Here is an 18,946-nt window from a genome sequence, read left to right as displayed (position 1 = left end):
AGAAATTCAGTGTACCGATTTTCAGATTACACATGTGCGTACCGTATTTTATAGAAAGGCAGACAAAATTTGCAAAATCATGGCGTAGCTGCAAACAGCTAAGAGAGAGAGACACACCATCATATTACAGTCATTAGCTTACAATCTCTCAGTACAAATTTTTTTTAGGGATGTCTCCTACAATCCTACTTCTATCATATCGTTACACCCTCTCTCCTTGCAATGTATATTGTTCTTAATAATCAGGAAAGGAACGAGATAGGTGTATGTGCCCAACGGGAGGAAGCAAGTAACCTTATATACGGAGTAATAAAAATAAGAAAAGAAAACACAGACCCATGCCGCACACCTTACTCACTCCACCTCGCTCAAGCTCCCTCCCTCTCTCATCTTCCTCACTCCACCGCACACACCTAGCACACTCCCCTGCCTCCCGCCCTCTGCTTCGCTCCACCTCGCCAGTGCGGTCCAAGAAACAGCCCGACGAGGCTCCTCGGCAGTCCCCGACGGCCTCCAGAGACCCCACAGGCTCCTCGCCGCCAGCCCGCCACTCAATCGGCTCCACGGCGAGGAGCAGGAGCACCTCCTCGGGGACCCCTAGGAAGGCCCGATTGGAGCAGCGCGCAGGGTACCTCACATGAGAGCTTTTGCCAATTTGCCTTGATGTTGCTCAAGATGCACGGTATGGATGCAGTATATGATTTATGTCAAATTTTTCCTAGATTGCAATTTGCAAACTCATGGATCTGTGGAAATGGAGGAGTAAGAGTGTTAAATTCATATATTCATCGAACTTACCAGAGATCAAATCGACACGTCGAGGGGATCTGCCAATTTTCACCGCCGTAGCTATTTGCATAAGTCGGGGTTTGCTCGCCATGCTGATTGTCTCGGAGGAGTAGAGCGAAATTTGGGCAAGTGGGTCCGTGTGTGATTTGCGATTTGTAATAATTGAAAATTAAGTTTATAGAAGGTGGCATGGGAAGGTGATTATTCTGTCTGTTTGTATAAGGAAGGTGCTCTCATCTTAATTATCACATTACCTGTGGGACGTTTAGAATGTCATATTTTCTTTCGCACAACTTATGAATAGTATTGAGCAGACTGGAGCACGTACTGGCTTCCAAGCTAATCAAACGTCAAGTTCAAAAAAATTGACATATATTCTACTGAAAGAATCAGTGATACTGTGTATGGTTGTCCAACATATTTCCTTTTTCTCCTGATAGTTTCAAAAACTGCAACTTGTTTGTTATTCGACTTGTGGATGACGAATATTTGTTCATGGCTACAGACAGGGACGTACTTCTACCACAGGCACTTCAGAATGCAGAGGTCTATTGTGGATGTGGCAGACGGGGATGATGTACCACGAGAACATCTACATCCAGATGGTTGGCCTCTCCTCCGACCCCATGAGATGGATCGGTGAGACACAGGTAACCGTCAGTTGTTGATATCCAAATGCAAAATCACAAAAATGTTTTATGATGGTAAGAGTTTCGAGTAAATTTCAAAACACAGAAAACATTACCCTGAGAATTTTCCTGCAAATGGCACTGGCAGTTCAACTCTGAAATTTTGAACTGGAATCACCCTAGAAAAGTTAAGTTTACCGGTGAATTGGATGCTTTACATCTCATCAACTTGATTAGTTCCGAAAATGGATACACCGCTTTCCTGATATAATTTTATCATTTGATACTTTCTAGTTATGCAGACATGTCGAGTTCAATTATTATTACGCACTATAGTTAAATAAAATGAACTGTTTGTGCAACATACATATATATATGATAGCAAAAGGTATGGCTAGGATTTCTTTTATGAAAATTCTTACTCTTGTCAGCTAACTAATCGTTTAAGAAAAATATGGGATGTTGCTACACACTCAATATAGTTAAGCAAGCATGGCCTTAAAGATGCAGCTAATGGTGATAAAATTATCGTAATGCACACATAGTCAGCTCTCGCTGATAACCTTATCTATTGACTTAACTGGAATTGTTCACTAATAATGGTCAATGGCATAGCACTTTAATCTGAATCTCTCATAACCTTAATAATTCAGGACACTTTCCTTTAGGAAATGCTATTTTCTCCTTGAAATCTTTCATGTCAGATGCTGTCTGATGGTCGAAAATGATAGGAGATTCTGCGTCAATTTCTGGTGTTAACGACAGCTACCGTGGTTTCTTAATGTGTTGCAGTCGTTACAGTTGTTGCTATTATCTCCCTTGACATCTGGCTGCTCATATTATGGGGTTCCATTTAAATCATTCAAAACAGACTCATGCAGAATAATAGCTGACTGCTTCCTAAATAGTTTGATACCCTTCTGCAAATTAGTTTTTCGAATTAATTAGTTGCAGCACGGATATTGATTGTAATATAATATTGACAGTAATATAATTTTATGATACATGTGTTACAGCGTGAGCTAGTTCGTCCTGTCCAATGTTCCATGAGTTTTAGCAAAACCAAGCCGCATGACGAGCTACAAGAGTTTTAAAATAATATTGGCCTATATGGATGTTAAATATAAGGAATTTCTGAATAGTCATAAAGTGTAGTAAGCTTCTAACATACCCATCTGATTGCAATGACTCGTGAATACACTGCTCTATTGGCCAGTTAGTTACTTCAAGGTCTGGCCACTTATCACCTTTGTTGAAGTCACTAATCTGAGAAGCAATCTTAAGATGATTCTCAACACCCAGTAGTTGTTAAATAGAAAAGAGCATGACATGTCTATGTAAAATAAATGTTATTTCACAAACAATGTAAACTGAGTAAGTATGGGAGTAGTAAACGCTCACCGTAAGTTGCAGGTCGGGCTGGCTCATCCGAGAGCTGAACGAGTCAAGTACCTGTATGTGGCGGTTTGGTGCATCGACATTACATATATACCAATGGTGAATTGACATTACATGCTGATAAAGTTGGACACCATTATGTAGTTAGGATTATCCTGGACCTTATACAATAGTGGTCAGTCTGATGTCCTTTTAAGTGATAACATAGATGAAAGTGAGATCTGAGCTGATATTGTTGGCACATACTTGAACCAAAAGAGCTGACAACAAAGAAATCCAATAATTAGTTAACTGTCAGTATTTGTATGCAGCGATTAGGCCCATCGACGTCAGTATTTGTATGCAGCGATTAGGCCCATCGACGTTAAGTAAAATCCAATGATTTATATTCGCGTTAACTGGCACAAAGAGCTGACAACAAAGAAAGTAAGTGGCATCCATAGTTTTAGATTTAAATATGTATGTAATCAGAAAGTATTGTGATGTTACCATCCATTGTGGAAATATTTTCTTACGTCTCATCCAACCATCCATTGTGTTAAAACAAGCACTCTAGGTCACTGCGCTTCAAGCATGCGTCTAGTATCTGCACCAGTTTGATCTTTTGAGGCAAAGACATGATGTATTCTTATAATTTCTCTTCGGTCATCGCTTCCATGGGCAAAACATTTGTGCTCATCTATATCAAGATAAGCAAGAGTTGTTAGAAAATAAAAAGATAGTCATGCGGATCATATTAATTCAATTAGTCATTGAAAGGACAAGTATGCGAACTTTCCCATCAATAGGATTGGCAAGCTAAGTGAATGTAAAAAGGCAATATACTTAGTTGCTTCCTTTCCAGAGTATGATGCCAGATTATACTTTCTTTGGGAATATGTTATAACCATGAAAATAATACACCTTAGGATAAGACTTTGCTTGCTGTGGTAGATTTACAAAGATTTTATTTGTTGCGGTAGATTTTACTATGCCAGAATTTTTTTTCTGTCTAGCCTAGCGTAGCCTTAGTAGGTGTATAGGATCCAGCCTAATTTTTATTATGTGCATTCACCTACATGTTACACTATATCTACCGCAGTGGCAACTAACATGGAATTTCCTTTCATGTTCACACTATCTCTACGGCTGTGGCAACTAACATGTACTTTGGGTACAGGGAGATGCAAGAGTTGCAACAATTGTATAAGATGAACATAAAGTTTTAGCAATTCCATGAAAGGTATATCTTTAATACTCAGGCATCTACTTTCGAACCAATTTAGAGGGGAGACAACCATCATGCCAAACCAATTTAGAGGGGCGATCAACTTATCTCTATAACCCATGTTACTCTCTAGATGCAACAGGAAACATTGATTAGGCTAGAGGCATTATGACCTGACACACGCGGCCTCCTAGCTTTGTTAACAGATCGAGGAAAGATAATACCGGTACATCTTTTCTAGTACATCTTTTCTATCTACATGATAACTCCAGTCACGTGAGAAATACTATGAAGTAAATAGATTGCATGTTATGCTATGAAGTAAATAGATATCAAAGCCTGAAACCTCAAATATCCTATCAGATTGGTATTAGTGAACTATTAAAACATGTTGACCTGACACACCAGATTACCGCAGATTCTCACATGATGGGGAAGTTCTTCCAAAAAATAGGGACACAACCAATTTACAAAGTGCACACAGCTTAGAGGTGTGATTACGTACCTCCACTCTGATCCCAACAGAGGTTGTAAACTCTCCCTGATGATTCGCATGATAATACCAGCCAAGGTATGAAACAACAAGTCTCCTCACAAATCTTCATATACAACTTAGAGGTGTGGTTACGTACCTTCCCTGATGATCCGCATATACTCTCGAGGAGATCTCTCGCATAACAATGCTTGAGGGTACCTTTTATATGCATGCACCAGAAATCATCCAGCCATGCTTGAGGGTACCAATCTGAAGGGATTATATGATTTCAGGCAAGTACCGATATGGTTGATCAGGAAATGATGAAGTTTCCTTTGTTCTGTGTAGGTGCGAGATCAGGAAATGATGGACGGTCGGAGGCTTCCTTTCCTTGTTTCCTGATGGTGTGGTGATGAAAATCTGTGGAAATGATGGAGTTTGCTTTCATGTTGCCCTCAAATTATGGTGCGGTAGAGATGGTGAAATAATGGTGCGGTGATTTTGCTGTGGAGTTTCTTTTCCTGCTGCCCTCAAATTATGGTGCCGTATAGATGCTAAATTGTTTGAGGCTTCCTTTCCTGATGGTATAGATGCTAAATTGTTTTAGACTTCCTTTCCTGATGGTGTGGTGATGAAAATCTGTGGAAATGATAGTTTCCTTTCCTGTTGCCCTCAAATTATGGTGCGGTGATTTTACTGTGGAGTTTCTTTTCATGTTGCCTGAAAAGGTGTAGTTTCCTTTTGTAGAGATGCTAAATTGTTTGAGGCTTCCTTTTGTGTTGCCCTGAAACAGTGGAGTTTCCTTTGCTGTGGAATGATGGCGTGGTTCAAATACTGATTTCGTCAAATGATGGTGCGGTGGTAAATTGTTTGAGGCTAGGTGGAAGGGCAAGATGGTCATAATGAAAATATGTAGGACGAAACTTTGGACCGGAGGAAACAGAACCAGTTCTTCCTTTTTAGATGGTAGAGACTCGCGAAATTCCTGACCAAACATGTAACCCCTGTAGAAAATAATTTCAAAATAAAGCTTGAGGTTTATTTGAAAAAAAATTAAAAAAAGTTGTGATTCATTCGAACTTTCCTTTTCTTTTTGAGTGGAAGGGGAGATTTCATTTGAACTTTCCTTTTCTAGAGGCATTTGTACCTTTCTGATAGGATGAAGGGCACATGTTACTTGGTATTATGGTATTACTTACTCTATTAAAATTTATCGAACGATGACTTTTGATGCCTGGTTTTGACATGCCATTATTTTCTACATTGACGATTTTGACTTAGAAAGTACTAGCTAGCTCCGTTTAAAAATGTAAACCATTTTGGAACGGAGCTATATATGATACGACGATAGATGCGGGTGGTAGGCAGCGTCCGGGCAAGGAATAGTAGTTGCTTGTTGGACAAAGAAGTGATATAGGTCCATTTCATGTTGGATTTACTTGATTCTAAGACCATGGACATGTAGGTCTAATTCAAGTGAAAAATGGTTGGTTTTGGAACCGTCCTCGATTTTGTGTGATGCAAGCATCGCTTGATAATACATGCACGCGTGTCTACATTTATGGGATCAAAAAAATCTCTCTCTTCTATTTACTCCATGACATGTGGGCCAAGCCTCCCAAACCCACGCATGCATGCCTACTTTACAAGCTTAGAAGCCAACCAACAGGAGGATCGGCTTTTCTTGTCGGACCCCATGAACGGATGCCCATTATGTATTGGACCGAACCAGTTAGCCTTTGGTTCGCTTTTCCTACACGGAATGCATGATTTCAAACTAGTATAAAAATTGTATCAGAATGGATTTTCCTCAGTGAATCTAATGGAGATCTTATCGGAAACATTATAGTCGGATAAAATAGTACAGAGGTTGTCCATTCACATTTATTGAGAAATGCATTTACTTGAAGGTAAAAAAAGTGGTGTAATCAATATTTCCAAGAATAAATGGGAACTTAAATTTCAATGCGAACTTGGTGAAGTTTCAAAACCTCACAATGTCCTAGTTAGATATATAAAAAAAAAAAGAGACCCATGGGCACTAGCACCCAGGGCTTATTCTTATAGAAGAAGCTCAATGAGCCGCAAATCCGCATCCGAGGAGATTCGAACCCGGGTTGCGGGGTAGCCACCAACTCGAGCTAACCATCGCGTCCTAGTTAGATATAAGACAATACTTGGGGAAGTAAACTTTGAACCAAACAAAGCCCATACTTTTTCGTATCAAAACATGAGGCTCAACTTTGGACCACGACTTTCATGATCACCTAGTGCAACTTAAAGTTGAAAAAACGTGCTGCAAACTATCCACGGAGTACTCCAATACTTGATTGGATTATCACATCATGGAATATGCACTCACAAACCCATAGGCTCTTGGAGTAAAAAAAATCGGATGTCAACACCAATAATATAGCACCATGGCCAAACACTTAGCTAAGGTAAATGCATAGAGGAGGGAAATGATCACCACACATGCGACCCGAAAATCATATGACAATCGTAGAGGCCAAGTATGACAATATGTGTGATGTCAACTTTTTGTAACTTGTAAGAGATCCCTCTTATGATTTGCTTTTTTTTGACACGGAGAAAATAGAAAAAAGTGCAGTCATGATCGCACATAAGTACATGCAATCTACAATATTCGTATAGACAACTTACGAGGCAGCTATATACTTATTGTCTTATGCAAGTGCTATTATGCATATCTTACATACATAGTTTGATTTTATGCTATTAGCATTGTATCTAGATGAAGCGGAATCAATCGTTGTTTAGGTGGCTAATTATTATGTCCTGTATCCTGTTTAATCGTGCTAATCTCTTTAGTGGGAGATGATATATAATAGATAACTCCATGAAGCTTTGTGTTTCTGTTCATGCATGGCAAACTTGAACTGTTTAAGCCGGAAAAGATGGTTACATCACCAACCAAATTTAGGTGATACAATGATTTGGAGAGGATGCGCCAACAAAGTACTAGGTGAGTTACTCCTTGTTTTTTGTCAGCTAAAAAGTGGGAAACAATGGTTCTATGTGACACTGTATGTGTTCTCGGAGGATAAAATACGATGGGATTTTTGGAACGCAAAATTTTCGAAATGTTGGAATAAGAAAAAAAACGTAATTAAAGTTTTTTTTTTTGAAAAAAATCTCTTGAATCCCAAAAGGCCTTCATTTGCTCGTCGACCGTCCCAACTCGCGACCCAGTGCTCGTGGGCTCGTGGCGTGGTCCGCCCCGTCCCTGGACCGACCGACCGCAGTCCACTCTGGGTCTCCGCCGCCGTGCCCGTGAGGCCGTGCCTGTGCAGTGCACCCCCGCGCCGCTCCCCCTTCGCACTGCCTCGGCGTCTCCGCGGCGCGACGATGAAGCCGCCGCCGCCGTCGCCGCGGCAGAGCAGCCGGGGGTGGGGAGGCGCGCCGGGCCGCCGCCGGGCCTTCGCGTGCGCCCTGGCCGGGGCCGTCCTCGCGCTCGCGCTCCTCTGCCTCTTCTACGGCGCCGCCTTCGGGCCCACCCTCCGCCGCCGGCACCCTCGCGCCCCTCTCCGATCAGTCCAGCAGGCCCAGGCCCCCGTCCCCGCCGACCTCGCGCTCTCCTCCCTCCCGGTCCGCACACCCAGCCTCTTCCCGCTCGTGCTAATTAATGGTGGGGTGGCTCGATTCGCTGACTGACTCGGTATGCTGCTGTGTGCGCGCGCAGGTGTGCGACGCGGTGCACTCGGAGCTGATCCCGTGCCTGGACCGGGGCCTGCACCACCAGCTCCGCCTCAGGCTCAACATCTCCCTCATGGAGCACTACGAGCGCCACTGCCCGCCCGCGCCCCGCCGCCTCAACTGCCTCATCCCCCCACCCGCTGGCTACCTGGTGAGACACACCATCGATCGATCACATAGGCATCGATCATGTGCTGCGTTGCAGATTACTTGTTGCTGTTTCATGGCTTGTTTGTTTTCGCTCATGCCGATCGATGCGATTTTCGTAGGTGCCAATCAGGTGGCCGAGGAGCCGGGACGCGGTGTGGAAGGCCAACATACCGCACACGCACCTGGCCGCCGAGAAGTCGGACCAGAGGTGGATGGTGGTGAACGGCGCCAAGATCAACTTCCCCGGGGGCGGCACCCACTTCCACGCCGGCGCCGACAAGTACATCGTGCACCTCGCGCAGGTTTGCCACCTTCAACCCACCGCCTTCCGGTTACCTTTCGAAACCTAGTTAACGAACACCAATGCCCACTTGCCTGACGCCAGATGCTGGAGTTCCCGAACGGCAAGCTGAGCAACGGGGGCAGCATCAGGACGGTGCTCGACGTGGGCTGCGGGGTGGCCAGCTTCGGGGCGTACCTGCTCCCGCTGGACGTGATCGCGGTGTCGGTCGCGCCCAACGACGTGCACGAGAACCAGATCCAGTTTGCGCTCGAGAGGGGGATACCGTCGACCCTCGGCGTGCTGGGCACACGGAGGCTGCCGTACCCGAGCCGCGCGTTCGAGCTGGCGCATTGCTCCCGCTGCCGGATCGACTGGCTGCAGAGGGACGGGGTCTTGCTGCTGGAGGTGGACAGGGTGTTGAGGCCTGGAGGGTACTTCGTGTACTCGTCGCCGGAGGCCTATGCTTCTGATCCGGCGAACAGGAAGATATGGAAGCAGATGAGCAGTCTTGCTCGGGGGATGTGTTGGAGGATTGCTTCGAGGAAGGGCCAGACGGTGATATGGGTCAAACCATTGACGAACTGGTGTTATGTGAAGAGAGAGCCTGGAGCACTTCCTCCCATGTGTGGCCAGGATGATGACCCAGATGCTGCTTGGAATGTCCTCATGAAAGCATGCATAACTCCCTACTCCAACAGTAATCTCACTTTTCCGATTTGCCTCAAGATTATAACTGAATACCATAGTCTATTCTTTACCGTCTCTTGCTTTCTTCTAGAGTTTTGCTTCAGATATACTCTACCCTGGCAAAAGTTCACACATGCTAGAGCAGATCAAGGGCCAAGATTATAAACAGTAGCCACATCCTTTGTAGCATTGGTTAGCCATAACATTAGAAGGGTACTTTGGTCAACCTCTTACCCGAAGGGATTACCCCATGACAACCCTGTAATGATTGGTTCACCTTATCGCCCACTAATTGGATGAAACCACGCTCTATCACTTGCCGTTAAGACATCATCTATGCCCTTCTTCTGCAATTTCATCCCACTTGACACCCTAGGCCTCCACATATTACCCTCTACTGCTGTTTTGCTGGCTGTCAAATGCCTGCATGCCACCATCATTTGTTACCTGCATTTCTTCTGGTTTAAATCTGTAGGAGAATATTGCTGTGATTGGTTTCGTATTTATTTAGATATGCAAGGTTTCTGCAACTAACATTTTAAGTTTTAAACTGTAGTAGGATATTGCCGTATTTGGTTGAGTGCATCTGTTCATGTATGTATGTTTACCTGTTGCTGTAACTATGAATTTCTCAATACAAGTTTCTGTAAAGTAATTTTCAACTTCACTTGTAGTTTTTCCATAAATTACTCTTAATACTCCTAGCATACCTGTATCCCGATGCTGTAACGTTATTTTATTTAACCAGGAGTACACAAGGTTAAAGGAAGTGATCTGCTTCCCTGGCCACAAAGGCTCACAGCACCACCCCCTCGTCTGGAAGAGATTGGAATCAGTTCGAAGAATTTTTCTGACGACAATGTGAGTACTTCGATGCCGGATTTTGTGATACGAATCCACACCCTTTTTGATCATGGTCTCTAGTGTCTAACCATGGAATACTGTTTGCAGGAAATTTGGCATTCTAGAGTTGCTCAGTATTGGAAACTTATGAAATCTGAGATAAGGAAGGATTCCTTTCGAAATGTTATGGATATGAATGCTAACCTTGGCGGATTTGCAGCATCACTGAGGAAAAAGGACGTCTGGGTAATGAATGTTGTCCCTTTCACGGAATCTGGAAAACTGAAAATCATATATGATCGTGGGTTAATAGGCACAGTCCATAATTGGTAAGATCCCTGTGCAGTATCTTCTCGCCTACTTCTCATCTATTCATTTCCGATTAAATTGTTTGAATGTTGACTATGCATAATTAAATTCTTAGAATCTTTGTTGTTATGTGGCACACAAGAGACAATTTGATAACTGCATCAGAGGTTTTAATTACAGAAAAAAGATCAAACAGTTTGGCGAGTATTGATATGTGGAACTTGTTTTTGTTGTGGTTATCCATTCGAATATCACATTTTGGTGCTTCCCAAAGCGGTGCATTATTTCCCTATGTGTGTTGTAGTAATAGTATTTTTGTTGTTTCATTTTTTAGAGGTGCATGCCATTTTCCATCAGAACTCATAAAATGGGCAGCTATCGACCTCATGTTCTTTTTTTAAAAAAATTAACCACCTCTCACATTCCAAACATGCCATCATGATTGGAACCAGAGTTCACTCCACGGAGTTTTTTCCTCGTAGCTGTTATAAACAGTACCCTGCCATTAACTGATGGCCGCAGGATAAATTGTACAGTCGAATTGCACCAAGATGAAAAACCAGATGCCTGGTGCTCCAGTATTGTCTAACAGTTTCTGTTGTTGCTTCGCATAATGTCAAACATTGTGGATTCACGGTAATTGTTGAAAGAAGTGAGAATCTAAAAAATTGTTGAAAGAAGTTCTGTGTGCATTGTTCTGTGCATTTTCATACTTTTTTTTGAACTATGCATTTTCATACTTGAGATTCTACAATTGGCTCCTGCTTGATTTATAATGGTTGTTTCTTACTGAAGGTGTGAGTCATTCTCGACGTACCCTCGCACCTATGACCTCCTTCACGCCTGGCTGTTGTTCTCTGAGATGGAGAATCAGGGCTGCAGCCTGGAGGATCTGCTGATCGAGATGGACCGCATCATGAGGCCTCACGGATACGCCATTATCAGAGACACCGCTCCTGTTGTAAACTACATCAAGAAGCTTTTACCGGCGCTGAGATGGGACGACTGGTCATCTGAGGTGAAACCAAAGGAAGACGCGCTTTCGTCAGGTGACGATGAAAGAGTCCTGATCGTGAGGAAAAAGTTATGGGATCAGGCACTGCAGCCTTCGTAGCAAGCAAGCAAAACATAGCTGTTGTTCTGATCTTAGTTAGCCGCTGTTAACTGTGATCCCCCAAATTCTCAGGTGTATTATAGTTTTGGACCTTTTTCCACTAGCGCTTTCACTACCCTTTCTCCTTATCCTTTTGGCTGTGATGGAATGTTCACAGAAGTGTTAGGAGTGCGACATGTAGACTTCAGTGGTTCAGAGTACATATGACATGGCTGTCGAAAATGCTGATCTCCACTGGTACTATCGTCAAGATGTGCTTCGCTCCTGTGCTGTGTATGGTCTGCTCCATCCCATTTGTAAATAGATATGATGCTTTGAACATTGATACAGAGTATGTTTTTCGTACGGAAGCTAATAGTTACACTTTACCTGACCATTCTAATTTCACATGGATTTGACGAAATCTCCGGTAAAACATTTGATGAAATTTCGTTTGAAACGAGAGAGAACCTGGTCTCGACCAACGGAAGTACAATTTTTTACAAATGCTTTGGAGTAGTATGTACTGAAATCTTCAAAATTTGTTGAGGTTTCATTTGAAACGAGAGAGAACCTGTGAGGGCAACGAACACGTCACACTGACGATCCAAACGGCTTCCACTACCACCGACGGCGCGACACTCCTCGCACCGACCCCGCCATGGCCGAGCTGCGGCACGCCACGGTAGCGGCGGCGGCGGCCCGCGCCTCCAGCTCGCCTGCGAAGCGCGACGCGGAGGCGGCCACCTCAGCCTCCTCCCCGTTCCTCCCCTCCTCCCGCGGCGGCGATGGCGGCAAGGACTGCGCGCCCCGCTCCTCCCCTCCGCTGCACCAGAGGTGCCCCCTCCCTGCCCCCGTGCGCGCCCTCCTCGCGCTCGAGGACCCTAGGTCGCCCTCCGCCCCGTCCTCCTACCGGATCCTGATCGCCGTCCTCTCCTGCCTCGCCCTCGCCGCGCTCGTCTCCGCCCCTTCCCTCTGGTCGCACCTCGTGAGTCCTTCACTCACTTGATCCCATCGATTTCCGTTGCATTTCAGCGGGATCCCTGATGCTTACTTACATACTTACACTCCAATCCTGTCGTTGTTGGACCATAGAATGCGCCCTACCTGTGCCGCAAGGACGGGATTCGGCTCCAGTGCCCCGGGGTAAAGTGACCTTGATCTCAGCGTGCATCTGGAGGAATGCTAGTGAACACCATCTCTTTTAACGTTTGTTTGTTTGGCTCGGTGTGTTAATTACCATTCAGGTGAATGGGCGGGGCTCTCTGTGGGAGAATCCGCATGCCGCGGCCACGTCCTGGAAGCCGTGCGCGGAGCAACACAGTGATGAGATCTCAGGCAAGTACTGAATTTCATTGCTCTGCAAAAATTGCAAACTGCTGCGAAAGATGTTTCATAACTTTAAGACTCTTGTCATTTCCATGTATCTTGATACTACTGCAAGATATTGCCTAGATAGCTGATAAAATTTGCTAAAAGTCATGTACCCTATCACTTTGGTGTGTTGTAAGTAACTCAAAGATTAGACCTGCTAGAATTATTGTACAGTAATAAAAATTCCACAGTTCGTGCACCAAGTTGGATGCTTGGAGAAACAAATATACTTCTGCCATCAGAAATACTCTCTCCACATTTGTTTCTGTAAAGTCTAGTGTATTCACGCACATGAGCTCGTGAGCTAGTGTATGCCTGGATGGGTGCACATAACACATGATTCCTGTCGTTTTCTCCAAGTGTAGAGAAACCAATACCTCATTCAGTTCTCGCTATGCCTTTTTGTCATAGTACACGAGCTTTGTTCATGAAACCATAACCCCTGTCGTTTGTCCTTGAGAAAAGGGATCGACAATTCTCTTCATAACTCGACTCAGAAGAAACATATGGGCGTTCATCCTCTATCTATGCTTACAAAACCTTAGCTTGGCAAACATTCACTTGAAATCATGGTTGCATTCTGAGGTTGTCTTTCTCTCTCTACTATTCTGCAGATCTTGTGTCAGAGAATGAAACTTCTGGGTATATTTTTATTCATGCTGAGGGTGGATTGAACCAGCAACGGATAGCTGTACGTATGTGCCCTATTCACAATATCAACTTGCTGAATTCTTCTCCTTTAATAACACATGATTATTATTTTTGTTTCCAAGCTTAAACTTCGATGGAAATTAATGGCTTATGAAGATTTGTTTACTTCCTGTGCCAGATTATTTATGTATCGAAAATATCTTAAGTACTTTATATCGAACCTTCACTAGTTAATTGCACTACATGATAAATTTGCAGATATGTAATGCTGTCGCAATTGCTAAGATAATGAACGCTACACTTATTTTGCCTGTGCTGAAGCAGGATCAAATATGGAAAGACCAAACGTAAGTGATGAATAAGATTTCTTTTCTTATTCGACTCCTACTTGTTTACACCTGTTTGTATCTATAATATTTGACAACCTTTATATTCTGTTCAGGAAATTCGAAGATATCTTTGATGTAGATCATTTTATAAATTATTTGAAGTTTGATGTGCGCATTGTTCGAGATATTCCTGACTGGTTCACAGAAAAAGATGAGCTGTTCACCAGTATAAAGTTAGTTGCTCCACCTTTTCATCTGTCTTACATTCTGTCAAGTTTAAAACTTGATAAATGCTTGAATGATATTTATTTGGGAGCACTATTTTGTTTCATATTAGAATCGACATTAACATGGCCAGGCGGAATAAATACTCCTAGACAATATGCCCATGAACAACAAGCTAACCAAATGACTTCTGCTGCTTGGTTTATCTGTATAGTTATGTCATTTGCAAACTTGCATATGCTTTTACATGTATGTTATACTGTTATGCAAGAACTTGCTAGTCCATGCAACTCAAGTTGTAGGTGCTTTAAACCTCATTAATGGCTCCCCAAGTCTGCTTGTTCAATTCAAATTATCACTATATTGGAAGCTGAGATTTTTGCGTGTGCGAGAAAATCGTATTGCTGGGGCATTGCAATGGTTCCTGCTTCTCCTAAGTTCTCTTTGTTTCCTATAATTTCTTCATCTGCAATAGGCATCTGTACCAATGACTAGATTATGTTGCTAAACTGGTTGATACTGTTATCCCAGTTTATCATAGAGTACAAACCAGGGATTTGGTTACCGCCCGGGAAATCTGGTTCCCGGCCGGGAACCGGATATCCCGACCACCCGCGGGAATTGGTCTAACCGGGATAAAAATCCCGATTTTTTTGTTTTTTCGCGAAAAAATTAAATTTTAGCGAATATTCTCTTTGAATTTAAATTTTCGATTTTGAATTCGTCCGGTAACCGGGCGGGATTTCCCGGTTACCGCGGTAACCGGGAATCCCGAGCACCCCCGGGATTTTTTTCCTGTCGGGAGCCAAATCCTTGGTACAAACTACAGTGGCAGCTGCCATGCGCGTTATTAATGATTCCTTGTCACTTGTGCATTTTATGGCATGATAGTTTGTTGGCTGATACATTTAGTTTCTTCCACTTGCGAACTGGCTGATATCAACAATTAATCCATTAATCATCTGAAGAAACCTTTAACCCATTTATTCTGTCCTGTCCACTGGGTAAGATCTTTTGTAGTGGTTGGAATTTTTTTCATTTCTGAACCACTACCTGTTAATGTTTGGCAAATATGAGTAATGGTGCCTGGTCCAAAATGGTGCCAATCTGTATGCTTAGTTGTATGGTTACATTAATGTGCTTTGTTGTGTGAGATAAAATATCTGTGTTTCTGCTTGTTGCATATGTTATTTTGCTTACATGCAACGCAAACATATTATTATACTTAACTGTAACTTTTCTTATTATTTATGGTGATTTTAACAGGCGCACTGTAAAAAATATCCCAAAATATGCATCAGCACAGTTTTATGTTGACAATGTGCTTCCAAGGATCAAAGAGAAAAAGATAATGTCTATCAAGCCATTTGTGGATAGGTTGGGGTAAGTGATATTTGCATTTTGATATTTTCATGGTTCTCTTCTGTTCACATGTCTTGAGATTTGTATATATTTTTATAGCCCTGCCCTCACATTAGAGTCTTTCATGGTCAAGTTTCACAGAATTTATAGCTTGCTGTTTGGTCACTTACATTCTTGTGACTTATAGCTATAGTGTAATATGGGCTCACCATTTCAGGTATGATAATGTTCCAATGAAGATTAACCGGCTCAGATGTAGAGTTAATTATCACGCCTTAAAGTTTCTACCTGGCATTGAAGAAATGGCTGACAAGCTGGCAACGAGGATGAGGAATCGAACTGGCAATGTAAATCCGTACATGTAAGCTTAGCTAATTGTTTTCAGATTAACCTGCCTGAAGTTGGCAATTTTTTTACATATCTCACACTCGGTTATTCTTACTTTTGAAGGGCTCTTCATCTTCGATTCGAGAAAGGGATGGTGGGTTTATCATTTTGTGATTTTGTTGGAACCAGAGAGGAGAAAGTAATGATGGCTGAATATAGACAGAAACAATGGCCAAGACGCTTCAAGGTGATGCTCTAATGTGAATTGTCTGCTTAACTGGAAATCAGATAATGATATGAACCTGAAGAGGAATAAGGTCACAGAGTACTATACTTAAATACATTTCCGTCTCTTGCATGCAGAATGGATCTCACTTGTGGCCTTTAGCACTGGAAAAGAGAAAAGAAGGACGCTGCCCTCTCGAGCCTGGGGAAATAGGTTTTATCCTGCATGCAATGGGATATACGAAGGAGACTCAGATATATGTTGCATCAGGGCAAGTGTATGGTGGAAACAACAGAATGGCACCGCTGAGAAATATGTTCCCTAATTTGGTAGGTGTTTTACCACAAATCCTTTTTGTTGCCTTTGTATGCCTTCTATGGACATAATGCAAAACTACAAATTCAAAAAGGAAAATAGTTAGAATAGTTGGTCAAATTTTCAGGAAGGATAATTACCTGTAGCTGGGAAAACCACCCGCAGGTGGATAATTTGAAGAGACAACTGACCCTTCTTTGTTGATTGCAGGTCACGAAAGAAGATCTTGCAAGCAAGGAGGAAATAGAGCATTTCAAGAAGCATGTAACCAGCCTTGCTGCCCTGGACTTTCTGGTTTGCCTGAAGTCGGATGTGTTTGTCATGACCCATGGTGGCAATTTCGCCAAGCTGATCATCGGCTTTCGCCGGTACATGGGGCGCCATAGGCTTAAGTCTATCAAGCCGGACAAGGGGCTCATGTCGAAGTTCTTCGGTGATCCCTACTTGCCATGGGCAACTTTCGTGGAGGATGTGATGATCACTCACCAGACACGAACTGGCCTCCCTGAAGCCACCTTCCCGCACTATGACCTCTGGGAAAACCCTCTCACTGATTGCATGTGTAGAGCTTAAACTATAGACTAGAGGCGAGGAAAATGTGTATTTCTGTATAGCTTGATTGATTCCTTTGTTCATACAATCTATCCTTTTAAGGCTGTAACTGTAAGTTTTATATAGTTATTTGTTACCACTTTCAGTGATCTCTGTAGAGTTATTTTCACCTAGAAGTACATGTCAATGAAAAGTCCAATTGATGTATATCCGTTTCACCCCCAAAAATAGAACAATTGATGTATACCCTCGAGAGCATAAAAATTGCATAGTTGAACAAACATATTTCTATTCCATGAAGCCCGAGGGCACCTTTACAGAAATCTGTTCAAATCAAGTACAGCTGATCGACATGATCCATTCATCGAGGAATACACCATCAATCCAAAAGAACGCTATACTTCAGCAGCAAATAATTTCTGAAGAATAGCTAGTTGCATAGTACAATCTATTGATTGATTCCTTTGTTCATACAATCTATCCTTTAAAGGCTGTAGCTTTAAGTTTTATATAATTATCTGTTACCACTTGGAGTTTTATGCGTAGAGCTTTTTCACCAAGAACTATGTGTCAATGAAAGGTTCAATTGATGTATATCTGTGTTGAACAAACAAATTTTCATTCCATTAAGCCTGAGGGCACTGTTACAAACAAATACAGCTGATCGACACGATTCATTGACCTGTGAAGAAAGCTATGCTTCAGCAAACAAATAATATCTGAAGAATGGCTAGTTTCATACACAAGTTACATTTGCACAACTGGCGGAACTTAGAATTTGGGCTTGATGTAGAGATCGCGCCTGCACATAGGGCAGAGCGGGTTGCTCTCGAGGACGGCCTGCATGCAGGCGCCATGGAGGACGTGGGGCTTGCCGCATCCCGGCCACGCCGCGAGGTCGTCGCCCTTGAGAAGCTCGAAGCAGACGCTGCAGCTCTCCTCGTCGTCGGTGGCCACCACCCTCCTTCGCTTCGCCGGCCTCTGTTCCCTATCCGTGTCGTCGTTGTTGTCGCCTTCATCATGGCCGCCGCACCCGCACCGCACCGGCTCTGGCAGGTTGAGCTCCATGCCGGTGAAGCGCGTGGGCCACGGCTTCTGCATCATGTGCTCCAAGGCGGCGCGCATCTGGTCCATGCTCGCCTGCGTGCTGTCCGCCTTACGGAGGATGCCGACGTCGACGAACACCTGGACGCGCGCGGCGCCCGGCGGGAGGCTGACCTGCGACGTCAGGCTCGTCCACAGCTCCCGGAGCCGCTTGCTGGAGCCGTCCGGGTATATGAGGTGCGCCAGCGACGCGCCGGCCCAGTCCAGCGACCTGGACCCGTGGCCGGCGGCGGCGATGAACCGGAGCTGGTGCTCCCTCGTGCTGCCGCGCGCTTTCACGCTGCCGTCTGAAGACGATGCGGCCGAGAAGCGGGTGTAGCGGTAGTGTACCAGGATCTGCCTCTCGCCTCCTTCTTGGTGCGGAGCGTCCGCGGCGGCGACCCGCATGAAGCCGGCCGTCCTCCCTGCGGCGACGAAGTGCTGCTGGGCCGAACCTCGGGGAAGAAACCGCGGGAGTAACATCCAGAGCTCATCAAACTCGCCGTCGCTTTCCTCTTCCGAATAACCGGGCGCGTCTCCGGCATGGTCGTCGTGAAGAAGAAGCGCATGCTGATCTTGTCCGTGCTGGTCCTGGTACGCCAGCAGGTCCCATATTGCCTGAAGCTCCCGTTCCAGCCGCAAACCGTCGTCGTCGTCCATGGAGCGCGCCGGCGCGACGGGCCTCTCCGCTGTAGATATGCTCGATGGATCCCCTTGTCGATCTTCTCCTGCGCTCGTGTGGCAGCTAGAGAGGGAGATGGCTAGGGTTTGGTGCGTTTGCTAATTGCTATCACAGGGAGGGATTCATGCATGCATGGGTGTTGTGCTTATATCGCCGTGTGAGAGTGAAGTGCTTACACATTCGGACTCCAAATCGATTCCCAGTTGAAGTTGCTGACACAGCCAGCCGGGTTGAGAGTCG

At 44.2% G+C, this 18,946-nt stretch overlaps 3 protein-coding genes and 1 long non-coding RNA gene across 6 annotated transcripts; 3 read left to right on the top strand and 1 right to left on the bottom strand.

Annotated features, from left to right (window-relative positions):
• The first annotated feature begins 341 nt into the window (after positions 1-341).
• LOC127326678 (uncharacterized) lies at positions 342-5,332 on the top strand. Of its 3 annotated transcripts, XR_007868060.2 has the most exons (4): positions 342-682; positions 1,295-1,439; positions 3,976-4,594; positions 4,847-5,332. It is a non-coding gene; the product is annotated as an uncharacterized lncRNA (long non-coding RNA). The 3 variants fall into 3 exon arrangements; XR_007868061.2 differs by having other exon boundaries at positions 1,295-1,428; positions 3,976-5,332; XR_007868059.2 differs by having other exon boundaries at positions 3,976-5,332.
• A 2,397-nt stretch (positions 5,333-7,729) lies between these two features.
• On the top strand, positions 7,730-11,983 carry LOC127326681 (probable methyltransferase PMT9). Its single transcript, XM_051353473.2, has 7 exons — positions 7,730-8,107; positions 8,202-8,366; positions 8,485-8,667; positions 8,751-9,345; positions 10,084-10,196; positions 10,287-10,507; positions 11,283-11,983. The coding sequence occupies exons 1-7, from the start codon at positions 7,868-7,870 to the stop codon at positions 11,599-11,601; spliced, it is 1,836 nt and encodes a 611-aa protein (XP_051209433.1). The 5' UTR covers positions 7,730-7,867; the 3' UTR covers positions 11,602-11,983.
• A 205-nt stretch (positions 11,984-12,188) lies between these two features.
• Positions 12,189-17,090, top strand: LOC127326632 (protein PECTIC ARABINOGALACTAN SYNTHESIS-RELATED). Its single transcript, XM_051353435.2, has 11 exons — positions 12,189-12,568; positions 12,676-12,726; positions 12,828-12,918; positions 13,569-13,645; positions 13,864-13,952; positions 14,048-14,167; positions 15,426-15,542; positions 15,739-15,882; positions 15,972-16,095; positions 16,212-16,403; positions 16,600-17,090. Exons 1-11 carry the CDS (start codon positions 12,242-12,244, stop codon positions 16,960-16,962), a joined length of 1,695 nt encoding a protein of 564 aa, XP_051209395.1. The 5' UTR covers positions 12,189-12,241; the 3' UTR covers positions 16,963-17,090.
• A 622-nt stretch (positions 17,091-17,712) lies between these two features.
• LOC127326634 (uncharacterized) lies at positions 17,713-18,684 on the bottom strand. Its single transcript, XM_051353437.2, has one exon. It carries the CDS (start codon positions 18,682-18,684, stop codon positions 17,713-17,715), a length of 972 nt encoding a protein of 323 aa, XP_051209397.1.
• Between the last annotated feature and the right edge of the window lie 262 nt (positions 18,685-18,946).

This window comes from Lolium perenne, chromosome 7 (genome assembly GCF_019359855.2).
Source record: "Lolium perenne isolate Kyuss_39 chromosome 7, Kyuss_2.0, whole genome shotgun sequence".
Lineage (NCBI taxonomy): Eukaryota > Viridiplantae > Streptophyta > Magnoliopsida > Poales > Poaceae > Lolium > Lolium perenne.
The sequence above is the reverse complement of the archived record's forward strand: the minus strand, read 5'-3'. Positions and strand labels throughout refer to the sequence as shown.